This window comes from Anguilla rostrata, chromosome 13, assembly GCF_018555375.3.
Source record: "Anguilla rostrata isolate EN2019 chromosome 13, ASM1855537v3, whole genome shotgun sequence".
Classification (NCBI taxonomy): Eukaryota; Metazoa; Chordata; class Actinopteri; order Anguilliformes; family Anguillidae; genus Anguilla; species Anguilla rostrata.
In genome coordinates this window covers 33,623,307-33,637,946 of record NC_057945.1, presented here as the reverse complement: position 1 = coordinate 33,637,946, position 14,640 = coordinate 33,623,307, and the positions used below count along the sequence as shown (strand labels likewise).

Sequence of the window (14,640 nt, the reverse complement as noted above, 5' to 3'; positions counted from 1 at the left end):
GGCTGGGCTGTCCCTGTCCAGCCGACACGTGGCGCGTGACCCACAACTTAAAGGCTTTAGAGCATGCCAAAGAGGATCATCTGCGTGAAGCAGGCAGAACTAGAACAGCTTTCCTCATCCATATCCATACCCATAATCCCAGGATATGTCAATGGAAACGACCACAAGCGTACAGGGCTGCACACACTAGGTTTTTATTGTTTTTTATTTATTTATGTGTTTTATTTTATTGGTAATACAGAGCAAGAAATAAACAAATAAATAAAGGAACACAATTCATATTACCAGACCTGGGTCAAATACGTATTTGTTTTGGATTCAAATACTTTTCCACATTTTACTGATCTTGTCTGGTGTATTGGAACCAATGAGATACTACTCGCCTTCTGGCCATATTGGCAGGCTCAATTACACCAGGCAAGATCAACAGAGCACAGAAAAGTATTTAAATCCAAAACCCAGGTCTGATACAAACACAGGGTATCACGGCACAGCTAGGGGGTGGCACTGAAACAGCCATAGCAGCTCCTCAGAGCGCTGCTGCCGCTGTTCATAATCTCTTAGCGGCAGCTTCAAGGAAACATGAGCCTTTAGCAGTCAGGCTAAGATGCAGCACACCTCTAAACCTCAGCACAGCTCCTGCAGAAAGCAACAGCGGGGGCACGTCAATCATTCTGACCACGCCCCCTGCTCTAGCAGCATTAAAAGAGTGACTGAAGATTGGGTAATATTAGCATTCACTTATTAATAAGAGTTCATAGCTTAAGAATGTATAGCTCTCACTGTCTGGTAACTGCCAGTGTAAAATGCTTGACAGCAGGCAAGTTATACATCACTCTACTCATTATAAATAAAATGCATACATTGCTGTCGGTCCACGGTCCTATGTGAAAATTCATTCTGAAACATAGAATTGGTGTGGAAATCCACTTCACTGACCCAAGGGTACCACAACATAGACAAAATGTCAACAGAGGAATATGAAGAATGTGCACTTGAAGTGAACCGCACAGAGAAGCTCATTACTACATCATTCTATATTAACATCTCATCTACTGCCCCTGACTTTGTCACAGAGCTTTAACTTCAATATAGCAACAATTATAAATAAATAAAAATGTTCCGTCGTCTTCAAATACACACAGTCAGGAGTGGAAGCACCCCTAGAGGGCACTAGACCACTTTTGCAGTGTTACCAACTACAAAGGGGCGTGCGACTCCATATACATGAGCCAGTGTGTGTGTGTGTGTGTGTGTGTCTGTGTGTGCGTGTGTGTGTGTGTGTCTGTGTGTGCGTGTGTGTGTCTGTCTGTGTGTGTGTGTGCGTGTGTGTGTGTGTGTGTCTGTGTGTGCGTGTGTGTGTGTGTGTGTGTCTGTGTGCGTGTGTGTGTGTGTGTGTGCGTGTGTCTGTGTGTGCGTGTGTGTGTGTGTGTGTGTGTGCGTGTGTGTGTGTGTGTGTGTGTCTGTGTGTGCGTGTGTGTGTGTGTGTGTCTGTCTGTCTGTGTGTGTGCGTCTTGGCACTCCTCTGGAACCCTCTGGGTTCAGACCCAGCATTCATTCGCCGGCGGACAGACTCCATCCCCATGGAAACGGCCCCTGACTGAGTGGCACAGGGTGGTGGCACGGGCAGCCGGCACAGACGTCACTCCGGCTCCCGGTGTTGCGACAGCCTGACCTGAGAGACCCGACAGGCAGACGGGAACAGAACAGAGGGAGCGAGACAGAGGTGAGAGAGAGAGCCAGGGCAGAAACAAACAGAGCAAGTGTGAGAGGAAGAGGGAGAGACTTGAATCTCAGACACACAGAGAAAAGGAGTGAGGTCCGGCATCCCAAAAAGCTGACAAGCTTTTCCCTCCAGTCCTGTTGCTATGCGCCGTACGTTATAATGTGCAGGCCAGCGAAAGAGGAGCATGGGGGGGGGGGGGGAGGCTTTACCTTCTCTAAATGCCCCGCATGGCAGGCAGCTGAGGTGGTCACATGACGGAGCACACCCCGGTCTGCAGGGCCTGGACGTGCCTGTTGCCACACTTGGCCATGGACTCGCAGCTGCAAAAGAACAAAGGCAGAGGTCACTGAGCGTGGAGGGCCTGTGGAACCACTTCTACTGTTCCTGGACTTAATGCCAACCTCTGGTCTCAGTTACTTAACTAGCCCTAACATTTACACCATCTGACATTTTAGCTACATTTCCCGACAAGCACATGAATGACAGATGAAGACTGTTCTTGTGTCGCTATAATTTTTTCTGCTTCACTGTGATCTAACCTACGAGTGAACCGGTGTTGGTGTACACAGCCAATTAGCTAATATGCCAGGGTAATTGGTGGAAACAAAAACCTGCATGCACACTGACCCTCCGGTACTAGGACTGCCCAACTCTGTACAGGATGCCATGATGCTCCTGGTACTCAAGAAATGTAATCAATGGGCATATGCTTGTTCCAAACTGAAGTATTTGTTTTTGATTTTCTAAGCCAATGATTCCTGCAGAGAAGGACTGTGAACAGGACTGTGTACAGCAGGGGTGTCAAACTGAATCCCAGGGGGGCTACAGTGCCTGTGGGGTTTTTGTGGTTTCCTTTCAATCAGCTGCCAATTTAACAGCTTGAGAACAAGGTGTGAGGATGCCTTAGCCAATCAACGACCTAAATGAAGCACTGCTGCCAAAAACACCTTTAAAACCAGCAGACACCGCAGCCCTCCAGGACTGGAGTTTGACACCTGTGGTATTCAGTGTTCACCAAGATTTTTTCCAGTTCAGAAAACCCTTCACCTTTTTGACTGGGTCACAATATTTCACAGGATGAGCATCACCTGGTAAGTCCGACACATTTAGACACACCCGGGGGTCTCTTGGCACGTTGAATAAAATGGTACCTTTTCGCCGTGGCGGCGCGGGAGTCCGGCTCAAAGCGGTTGGAGTGCCTGCCCGTCTCGGCCACGGTGTTGGCGTGCACCGGCTTGCTAGCGCAGGCCCTCCCCGAGTGATGCCGGCTCTTGGGCTCGCTGGAGTCGGGCGACAGAGCCGCGGGACCCGCCTGCGGTTTTCCTTTCTCCTCCAGGGGCTTGGGGACGAGGTCATCGTGGGAGGGGCCAGGGGAGGGAGCGCCAGTGACGTGGATGGCTGGCTCAGGCCCCTCCTTCGTTTTGATGCAGGCCTCAGAGTGCGCCAGCTTCAGTTTCTTCATGTGGTTGATGGCCACCGTGGCATTGAAGGCTTGCTGCAATATAAACAGGTATATGTCCGGTACATGCAATATAAACAGGTATATGCCAGGTACATGCAATATAAACAGGTATGTCTATGTTTGAGGGCTCCTGTCACTCTTTCATACTCCTTTCCCTTGGTTTCATTTTCTCACACTGATTCCAATGCTCCAATTAAACTGACAAAAAATGACAATTCTATCGATAATTAATGTAGGAATTGATAATAACAGGGGGAAATAGTGACACTTCTTCAAAGAAAGCCCGCTTTGATTTTCCTGTAAATATTTGAGAACATTTAAAATGGTGGTTGTAATGTGAACTCACTCTCCACTTGGACCTGGCAAAGTTCTTCTGGATCTGCACACTGACAGAATAGTAGATGTCCTGGCTCCGAGCCGTATCCCCAATTATCCTGCAGAGGACGGGGGGGGCACTGTCAGCAGTCGTGAACTCTTGTTGTCTTTAACAAACAAGGATTAAGCCCAAAATCGGATTAGACAATCAACAGGGCCACCATAAGGGGAGTCAGGATGATTCTAGGAGTCCTGACTCCTAGGGGCCCTCAAAAAAATTAAAAACACAGGATTTTCTGAGGAAGAAAAGAGGAGAGGAGATTTTTCCATGGGGCCCAACATGGGGCCCAACATGGCCCCGTCCCATTACCAAGCTGTACTCACCATGGGTGCCTGAGGGCCTCCTTGGTGGTGTAGCGCATGTCGGGGTTTTTCTGCATCATGTTGCGGATGAAGTCCTTGGCTGGAAGGGCACAGAACATGGCCGAGGGTGAGCGCTATCAGATGCCACTGTGCCGCCCTCCTGTCCAGGTCATGCGATACGGGGTGGCGATGGCATCTGATCACATGACAGCGAGACGGGGGGGCTCACCAGACTGCGAGATGTTGTCCCAGAAGGGCGAGTCAAACTCATACTGCGCCTTCATGATCTTAGAGAAGAGCTCAGCCTCGGTGTCCTCATAGAAAGGGGGGTACCCACACAACCTGGCAGGGAGACAGAGAGACAGGGACGGAGGGAGGGGGAGAGAGAGAGAGATAGAGCCATTAAAAAGTCGATCAAAATTCCAATCAGGATCTGGCTCCACATATTAAGAATCAGTGATCAAATCAATTGAATTTTATGGCAGTGAGGTGTGGGGACCGCTTACACAACTTGATTTTGTTATTCTCTGGGCACAGAGGAAAACCCCAAACAATGCAATTTGTTTTATTAAATTGGGATCTCAATTCCCATTGAAGAACAAGCACAGGATCCATCCATGTTGAAATCTTGAGCTAAATTTCTGTAGCAATGTTCAATATTCAAGGCACTCCTTTTGTTACAGGTTTCTATAACACTGCATGGATTCTCTGTGCATTCGTCCTTGAAGGGTGCATCTCAATGTACATCTGTTTCGACAGTGCTGATGACAACCTGAACATCCTCAGCGGTCACAGTTTCCAATCTACGCATTCATCGGCAACAACAGCCAACGGCACTCATATTTCTGTTAATATATCTGCACAGTTCCCCTCCAACTGTGTCTGCTCAGCTCACTAGCACGTTACGTTGGAAAAAGACGATGATTAATTTTCCTTATATTTAAATCCTGCATACACCAGAGGAGGCAAGCGCTTTGCAAATAAAAAGTGACATTTTACAAACCTGATGATTTAGCTTGTAATAAAAATGTGTTTCTGTGCACCAGTAGACAGACAGCAGCCCACCCAGCTTCCCTCAGACAGAGCTGACCTACTGCTGAGATGGACCAATGGAAACGCACGAACAGATCGGCCGCACCATAAAGCCCAGCGGCCCCGGTCTCCTGAGCAGTACTCACAGGATGTATGTGATGACTCCGATGGACCAGCAGTCCACCGCTTTGCCGTACGGCTTCTGGGCCAGGACTTCGGGGGCTGCGGAGTTGGGAACAGGCCCGTTAAATTTTTCCCTTTCCTGTTTCTTGCGCCTCTAGTGTTCGTCGAGTAACAACATTTGCTTTTGCTTCAGAATTCAAATTAGCATTACAGGGAGTACATTATTGCGTTTTAAACAGTCGTACAAATGAAAGAAAATCGCAAAGCAAAATCTTATGATCTATTGCACCTGTTACGTTGTTACAACTGCAATATTTGTTCCCAGAGGTAGTGATTCTCTCATTCATCTCTTACAGTAAAACAACTGATTCAGCATCTTAACAGCCAACTATTATTCCAACCACAGCTATAATGAGAGGAAAGGTTTTAAGTGATCCAGGGTCAGTGCTAGAAGTAAGACTGTTTTCCTTAAAGTCCTGAACATCTCCTTACCCACGTATCCTGGGGTGCCACAGGCTGTGGACATGGCACAGAGGTCGTCCATCTTGGAAAGGCCAAAGTCACTGATCATAATTTTGGCATTCTCATCTTGGCTGTAGTACAGCAGATTCTCTGGCTGTGGAGGGACAGAGAGTCGACCCCCCAACCTTTAAATACGAGTGCCTTGACTGAAAGGCACATCCGTGGATAAAAACACTGGCTTCACAAACGCATTTTCTCTTGTGATGTTATCATCTGGTATAATCAATGATCCATCAGATTTCCCTGCTCATTTAAAATCCTCTCAGAACGGGGTTGAGGTGTTTACTGTAAACAGTTTCAGGATGAGGACTCATTGAGATTTTAGTGTGTGGGCAGACCACATGACAGCAGGTTTCTGAATAGGACTGAATACTTCGCTGTTGCACGCATTTTGCAGCACCAGTTCCAAGTTTAAAGCAATGAAACTTTTAGTGCCGTTGTCAAAGTTTGGTATTCTTTTTTTATTTACACTACTGTACTGGGTCAAAATAAACCATGCTATTGATTTAATTAGATACTGATTTACAATTGTAACACCAAAAAAATCCAGCTAAATAAATAACGGTTGAGAGAATGAAAAACACGAGGCACTGTGGCCCTCTAGGACTGGAACCAACATCCTTGGGACAGACGGGCCTGAAATAAAACCAGTGGTCCCAGCTCGGAGCAGACTGCATACCTTGAGGTCACGGTGCACGATGCTGTTCTGGTGCAGGTAGTTGACGGCCTGGAGCACCTGTTGAATCACCTGGCTGGCGTCCTTCTCCGTGTACACGCCTCGGTCCAGGATGCGGTCAAACAACTCACCGCCCAAAACGCTGCATGGTAGAGAAACAAACAGGAGGGACACACGTCTGATAAGAGAGCACCCAGCTTGACAACCTGCAGACTTACAGAAGTATCAATACCTTCTCCATTCATCCTTTCAGTGATGTTTCACTCTGAAATGCAGTGGGCTGACCACTCATTATTGACTCATTACTGACACCTACTGACCACTTTTGTACAATTGTTTATCGCCTTATGAGTTAAACACTGACTCACTACTCAAAGCTAGGTGTGCAGTATGAGACAGCAATCAGGTGAGCATCCAAACTAGTGAAACATATTAAACAGACATTCACTTCCAAAATCAGAGCTGGCCATAAACATTTAATGACAATTCTGACAAAAACTTGTGAGGAGAGAGAGTGTGAGTCAGAAAGAAAGAGTGAGAATAAGAGAGAGAGGAAGAGACAGAGAGGTGAAAACAGAGAATGAAAGAGAATAGAGAACAAGAGAGGAATAATGGCAGACAGAGAGAGCGAGAGAGCGAGCGTGTATCTGCATTTTTTCCTGTCATAAATGCACCCCTCTGCCTAGCAACCAAATCAGCCTGAAGCCTAGCCTTCACCGATGTGAAACTAACTACATTATGATTGGATGAAAAAGCGTACAGATTAATGGATAACCAGGGACTCGGCACTCACAGCTGCATGACGAGGTAGTAATGAGTCTCGCTCTCATAGAAGTCCTCCAGCCGCACCACATTATCGTGGTTAATCCTAGAACAGAGATAACGAGATTAAGCACCAATCGCAATAATGCTCAATCTGACACAGTAGTTCTAATTCTCAGATTCACCTTCCGATAAATATTCTTACATCCTAATAAAGGAACGCGTCAATTTATTTGTTCATTGTTTATTTGATTCCCTGGTAATTGTCAGTGAAGACAAAAATCTCTGCTGGTTTTTGTGATTTCCTTTCAATCTGCAGCCAAACTAGGCCTCGGAAACAAATGTGTGAATCCTCTCTAGCCGATCAATTACTTAAATTAAGCACTTAAGTGCGGGGCCACATCGAAAACCAGCAAACACAGCGGCCTTCCAGGACATGAGTTAAAGATCCTTGACCCCTTATTACCAGAGAAAATATTCAACTTTCACTTTTTATCCATGCACTAGATCCTAGATATATGGGGCGACATAGCTCAGGAGGTAAGACCGATTGTCTGGCAGTCGGAGGGTTGCCGGTTCAAACCCCGCCCTGGGCATGTCGAAGTGTTCTTGAGCAAGACACCTAACCCCCAACCGCTAACTGCTCTGGCGAATGAGAGGCATTGTAAAGCGCTTTGGATAAAAGCGCTATATAAATGCAGTCCATCCCCCTCTTTCTCTGCACACCATATGCAAATCTGCACACCGACTGCATTCTGCGACACAGGAGCGAAAACCTGGCACGGCCACAAGCGGCCTCTCACCGCCGCAGCACGGCGATCTCGTTCTCCAGGTTGTTCTCCTTCAGCTGCTTCTTCTTCACGCACTTCAGCGCAAAGAGCCTCCCCGTCTTCTTCTCCTTCACCATGAACACCTCCGAGAAGGCCCCTCTGCACAGCCAGACGGGACAGAACCTCGGGGTTAGCCGCTAAATCCTTTCAACAGCATGAGCTGAGGTGCCAGTGCAGCCTAAGTATGGCACTTTCCCCAAAGAGGTAAAGCATTGTTTTCCTCATCAGCTTCAAACCTGCAACCCTGGCATGAACTTGATAGTTCACCTTGCCAGAGGAGCGTATATTTTATACCGGCAATTTATACCGTAATTTTACACCGGCAACACATCTGTGTTGCTTGTATATGATGCCACCTTGATCACTGTTAAAGATGCTAAAATGTGTGCATGCATGTGTGTGTGCGTGCATGTATGTGTGTGTGTGTGTGTGTGTGTGAGAGGGGAGGGAGGTTGCAGCTTCAGCATTTCCAAGCGGAGATTAATTTGATGTCCTTTGCCATTGCGCTACTGATGTTCTATCTTGGACAGTGCCTGGGTACAGCTGCCATAGCAAGTGGATTAGGGCTCAAATCCCTTTTATGCAACAGACAGTACCAACGGTGCCCTCAGGAAGTCTCAGACTTTTGGCAACTGAGCGTGGTGGCAACCTTGATAAGCCGGTCAAAATGTATGTCATACTGGATGTGTGTCATCAATACCTGAAAATAATCAATTTCACGTGTGGCAAATACACACCATAATGCGAGACTATAAGGCTATTACACCACACATCATCTGAAGCTCCTAAAACGTATATATACGTACAAGTCTTTGAAGCTTCAGAGAATCTTCAAATTATTTTGTTACTTTAAATAATGTGTGAAGTGTCAGGTTTTCCATAGACATGCTGAATAAGGCCCTGTTCCATGGGTAATGTGATGAAACTAGGGGGGAACTCTGATTTAAAAAAAACCTACATGATTAGGACATTTTGCTCTGGAAACCGTATCTTTGAAGAGCTCTTCCACCTGAGGCAGGAAGTAATGTGAACAGCTTGTCATTTCACTCAGGTGGTTTGTGAATCGGAGGTAGTGGTCTGAACACCTCTCACACAATGCAGCTCAACCCCGTAAATGTTCTGGCAATTCTCCACCTCGGCCTCACGTCCGAACAGAGGCAGAGCCGATTTGAGCCACCCGCCGCGAACCAGCTAACGAAAATAAGCGCGTAACAGCAGCAGGTGAAGAACTTACGATCCCAGCGCTTCCATGAAGTCAAACACGTCGCGGATGTCGTCCGTGCTCTTCTTCCAGGGGCTGCGTTCTTCCTTGCGACCCATGATGCCCACGTTAATTTCAGCGGGGATGTCTACCGGGATAAACAAATAGGGGAAAAAAGATCAAATTCATTCTGTTAAGTATTCTACAATAAAATGTGACAGGATCAAAAAGTAACAAAGAATACTGGTTTTCAGAGAGAATCAAAAAAGCCTGATCACTGACAGTGATTTCCTCACACAGCCTAGTAACATTTATCTGAGTCCCTGAAAAATTTATTTGGTTTTCCTTAAAAAAAAAGAAGCAGTATCTCCATCTTTAGAACAGTCTGGAGGCTCCCTTTCTTGTAAAGATGGAATAAGTCGTCTGAAATCTCGCTGCTTTAGAATATATCGCATATTTTGCAAGATTGTCCAGAAGTGTTATTGGTGGCACTGTGGATTAACTGTGTTGTAAATCCACAGTGCCACCAATAACACTTCTGGACAATCTTGCAAAATCTGCGATGTATTCTATAGCAGCGAGATTTCAGACGACTTATTCCATCTTTACCAGAAGGGGATTTCCTTCAGGACAGCGTCTGGCTCGCCAGGGAGAAGTCAGCGGGAACAGACTATTAGGCTGAGGTCACGGTTATCTCCATAATCGCCAGTGTGGGTCAAGGTTGCCTCGCAGACACAGCCCAGCCAGGTCGCTGTCTGCTGGACTGGATCCCGGTAACACCTCTTAGGTCATACCGCGAGCACACAGCCAGCACAGAACAGCTAATCTCAATGTGGCAACGTGCTAAAGATTTAGCGGTTGTATCGCCACAGCAGCACTAATAGCGGATCAGGTAAATGACAAATGAATGTCCTATTGTATGTCCTAGTGAATGTCCATAGCACAGCATGCTATGGAGAACAAATGCATGTAGGATTCTGCATTCTGTTTAAACCTGCGAAAATTTCAGGCCTAAAAACAACCCCAAAAAAATAAGGGCTTTTCTCAAAAAGTGACGCATGATTGAAGATACAAAGGGCAAACTGCAGCTGGTCTTTTGTCTTCAACAAAACTTTTTTTCCCCTCTTGTGACTAAGAACCCCTCCTTCACTGCACCACAGATAACCAGCTGAATCATTTATGAATGTACATTCTAACACCCCCCCCCCCCTTTTGCTGAGAACAGTGCCCTTCCGTCTGTCCCTGTGCGCCAGGAGTCTTGGGCAGCAGCCGGGGCACAGGTGACCTCAATCCCCACCTTAAGGCCCGCGGCGACTACATGTTTACATCCTGCCTCGCCCTTCCTTCGCCCACCTCAAGAACGGGCCACTTCTTTAAAAAGCCACGCGAGGAGGCGCTCCTTTGAGAAGCGCTGTTCGGACGGAATTATTCATTACATTACATTACAGGCATTTAGCAGACGCTCTTAGCCAGAGCGACTTACACAACTTTTACATAGCATTTTACATTGTACCCATTTATACAGCTGGATATATACTGTAGCAATTCAGGTTAAGTACCTTGCTCAAGGGTACAACGGCAGTGTCCCACCCGGGAATCGAACCTGCGACCTTTCGGTTACAAGCCCAGTTCCTTACCCACTGTGCTACACTCCGTCATTCAGCGGCGGTACGAGACCCCGGGCAGACGGGCGCTTGCGCCGGAGCTGAACTGTGGCTGCCGTGATGCGGCGTACAGTTCGCTCCAGCGTCACCCAGGAAGCGTGAGTCAGCGGGGTACTCCCTGGCCCATCACAGAGGGGGACTCCTTTGAAAGACTAGGTGCCCTGTCAGCCCTGCTCTCATTTTTCTTTTATCCACGCGCTACTTTCACTATATGACCTATTTTACCTGTTTTTGTTCAGTTTGTTCTGCTATACCTGCCTTGTTATATCCTTTCATTGTCTTGCCTTTTGTGGAAAGCCTTCTTGTATGAGAAAAGCTTTCTTCCCCATCTTCCCCACAGCTCATTCAAATGCTTATTGACATTTTTCAAAAAATAAATTCCCAGCTTCAAAATTCTCAGCTGTCTTTAATGAAATCATACTAACTCACCATAGGGCAGAAAGTCTACAGACTTATTGCAGGGTTTTGTTATGATGCACCATGTCCCCTAACTCTGACTGTGACATTCAGAAATATTGTCTTTTCTCCCTACGCATATCTGTCCTTACGTAAGGAAAGGCTGCATATGAATTGCCAACTAATTATCCTGCCCCACACAAATAGGGTTAAGTGTCTTAAGATCAACAAACTGCTAGATATTTCCTCCATATAATTGTATCTCCAATGCACGACCCTTTAGCGTCATATTTGTGATAAAATTTCCCATTAATAGCAACACTAGAAAAAAATACATTATACATTCTGTTAAAAGTAGAGGAAATTAATATTTTTCATTAGCCATCTATATTACACTCTGTCTCGCATTACACCTACGAAATTAATTCACAATCATAGGCCACAGTAATTGGAATAAAATTTAGTCGTGGCACTTGAAATGTTTATTATTCTATGAGAGAAAATGGAAAAACTTAACGATTGCAAATGAGTTAAGGGGAATTATCTATATTCTAAATAAAAGATATGCTATATTCCTGACTCATCTGTCATTTAACAAACGGAAAATAAGTCCAAATATGGGAAAAGCAAATACTATCCAAAGGCTATCTGTTTAATCTCATTTTAACACAGCATGCGGAACCAATATCAATACTGCCAGGAACGTTACGCTTATGCACATTCGTAACAGTAAAAGCAACGACAAAATGATAACAGTACCTGTATCCGTTCCCATCTTGTCTGTTCCCATATCTCTAACGCTTTCTACGGTCTGTCATGATATTACTGCTTACAAATGAATTGCCTAAATCTTTCCAAGCGTCATTGCGTTGGCATGAATGATTTCCACCAGCTGCTGGGGGAAACGCTACTGAGCGGGCATCGCGCATGACTGATAAACATCCAGAACCAGAACCATACGCACTATCTTCACGGACATCTTAGCCCATGCAGGTATCTATGCAAAGTACGCGAATAGCAATGTCAACACTTACTCAAGATGTAATTATTGCAACAGCAATCATGTATGTGGTGGAAATAAAATATATCCCGGAAAGTTGTAACCGCAATGTCTTAACGTTACGTTTTCTTTACTTTCAAAACAATTAGAAAAAAAATCAAGCGTTTAATGTATACAATCAGTTCAGGTATCATTCTGCAATAGCCTATAACCTGCAAGCCTACAGAAATGACAAATCAATAAATAACAATAAATAAACAGAATACAAACACTGTGAATGTTCTTGCTTTATGCATGCAAAGTTGCAATCACTGAACAGAATTTACAAATATATATGTGAAAACGAACAAAATATTCTCACCCTTTGTTAAGACAGGAGCACGGGGTAAGGTATCTCCAAAAGTCTACTTGTCAAAAGCGTCAATCAGTTTTTAGGAATGGGAAGCAGCGTATCAGGGCGGAGCTTATATCTACTAACAGAACAACATGCAGCTCATCAAGTGTATTGAAGCTCCGCTCAGACACTTAAGGACAGGAAGTACATCTTACACAGTGCTCGAACGAACTACGTTGGTCTAGACTACCGGTACCCAAGCCATTTTTAAAATGGTAGTTTTTTCTGAATTTCAGTTAGTAGTTTATGCCTGCCTATTTAGCCCTTCAACAGATCAAATGGACACCACTTGTCCATATTTCCCATAAAGTTTGCGTTTGTTGCAGGTGGTATGAAAAACCTTTTAAGGGCTACCACCAAAAAGTATAAAACGTTTTTCTTTTCCAATTAATTGCTTTATATTGTGGTAACATAATCAAGCAAGAATTTTAATTAACATTGTGTTAAAGGGGACAAGTTAATTTCCTTTTTGCAATCTGCTCCAGTTCAGCATTTTAATAAAGGGTTCAACAGAAGTGTTCTGTTGAGTGCTCTTAAGATTTAAACCTGCAACCCTATGTTTACACTACAGTTCCTTAAACAGCACATTTATATTTAACACACATGATAAGAAAACTTCACTGTATCTTGTATTGCATTTTTTTCTGGTTCACTTCTTGTTTAAAAGATACAGTAGTAGGCTATATACTGTCTGGTAGGGCATACACTTGTACAAGAAAGAGTTGCTAGGCATGGGTTGCCAGGCAACAGAAAGTTATCTTTTAATGGCAGAAAATTTGCGACTTAAACTGGTACATTCATGTATGCCTTGTTTTAGAGGTGCATCTCCGTGTCTATTCAGCAAATTCTCTTCCTTGACGGTTTGCGCTGCAGAACATTAGGCAATTTAAGCACCTTGAAAGGGTGGCTCAGTGCTGTACTGTGGTTTACCAAAATAGCTTATACAGTAGCAAACAAGAGTAACGTTCCTTCTGTCCTTGCTTCGACTGATCATTATCTCTACCAGCTGTTTGGGAGCTGTTTTTGTCCCATTACCTTATAGACATTCATAGCACTGCTTTACGTAAACCCATTCTGTAAAGACCTTTCTGTTAATCTCACTCTTCCTGTCTACATTCAGTCTTCACTGATGCTACTGTTCTTATACAAAACCGCAGCCTTCACGGCAGTCGTGGTCATGAGGCTTTCACCAGTGCAGCAGATTGGAAAAAGTAATACAAATCGCACTCTGTGAAGCAGAGTACCATCTGGCGTCACCTGTGAAGGTCACAAAGATGACAGCCGACAATTTAATGCCCCGCATAAATCAGTTCCTTTTGGGAATTAGGGTGAGTGTATTAAGATTTATGAAGGGGCAGCTGGATAAGAAATGTTGCCCACTTGTTTCGAAATGAGCAAGCAGCGCTGAAGAGGTGAACAGAGTGCTCGGCGTTGGGTGTTTTATGGTTCGCAAGCTTGATTAGTGATATTGCCAAGGAGACCGCAGAGATATCACTGCATTGACTACAAATCAGTTTGTGGTTGGTTACTTCAAACTGCAGAAATAGCATGGTCTTAGAGGACCATGGGTCATCACAGTCACATGTGAGTGGGGATTATTCTCTAGAATAAATTTAATCTTTTATTTTTGAACAGTATGCCTGACAGTGTGGACAAAAATTAACACTGCCCTGTTTTTTTTCCCCCACCAGACTATGGTATATTTGTAAATTTTCAGTAATGAATATTGAGTATATATCTAATATATACAGATATTCATTGTGTTAACATTTTACAAAGCTGGTACCACCAGTGACTGTGTGAATAAATAGTCTACACTGGGATAGCCCTCATTTGATTTCAGATGATGGTTTTGAACCAGGAAGAGCAACCAGCAGTATCCCCTTTACTTAAAATGAAAGGGGTTATACCATTAAGCCACTACATTCAAGGAATATCCTGATTCAGCAGAGGCCAATCCATTGTGAGACCTGGCAACCTTAACCCAGCAAATCTGTATTGATAACCTTTACAAAGGTCTTGAACCAATGTGGGGCAGCCAAGTCACCCCAGTTCTTCCATTATTAAAAAAAAAAAAAAGACCCACAATTGCTCGGGGCCCTGGAGACATGGGGGCCACATGCTGGCTATAAGCAGTTATATTTAGCAGTATTCAAGGCTATCACTGAAAAAAG

General features: G+C 44.8%; 1 protein-coding gene across 2 annotated transcripts; it reads right to left on the bottom strand.

Annotated features, from left to right (window-relative positions):
* Positions 1-178: 178 nt before the first annotated feature.
* On the bottom strand, positions 179-12,603 carry LOC135237995 (calcium/calmodulin-dependent protein kinase type 1D-like). Of its 2 annotated transcripts, none has more exons than XM_064305602.1 (13): positions 12,434-12,603; positions 9,046-9,160; positions 7,785-7,910; positions 7,013-7,087; positions 6,223-6,361; positions 5,514-5,637; positions 5,045-5,120; positions 4,096-4,208; positions 3,888-3,966; positions 3,535-3,622; positions 2,878-3,221; positions 1,936-2,046; positions 179-1,675 (listed from the first exon to the last, which is right to left on the bottom strand). In XM_064305602.1, exons 2-12 carry the CDS (start codon positions 9,129-9,131, stop codon positions 1,974-1,976), a joined length of 1,323 nt encoding a protein of 440 aa, XP_064161672.1. In that variant the 5' UTR covers positions 9,132-9,160; positions 12,434-12,603; the 3' UTR covers positions 179-1,675; positions 1,936-1,973. The 2 variants fall into 2 exon arrangements, with proteins under 2 accessions (XP_064161672.1, XP_064161671.1); XM_064305601.1 differs by lacking the exon at positions 12,434-12,603 and adding an exon at positions 11,832-12,247.
* Positions 12,604-14,640: the final 2,037 nt, after the last annotated feature.

Bases quoted from the DNA above. Each gene is read 5' to 3' on its own strand.
- LOC135237995 (XM_064305601.1), bottom strand. From the start codon at position 11,862: ATGGGAACAGACAAGATGGGAACGGATACAG. The intron at 5,638-6,222 runs GTATGCAGTCTG...GTCCCTCCACAG, and splicing joins TCGTGCACCGTGACCTCAAG to CCAGAGAATCTGCTGTACTA. The intron at 5,121-5,513 runs GTAAGGAGATGT...CCAACTCCGCAG, and splicing joins TGGCACCCCAGGATACGTGG to CCCCCGAAGTCCTGGCCCAG.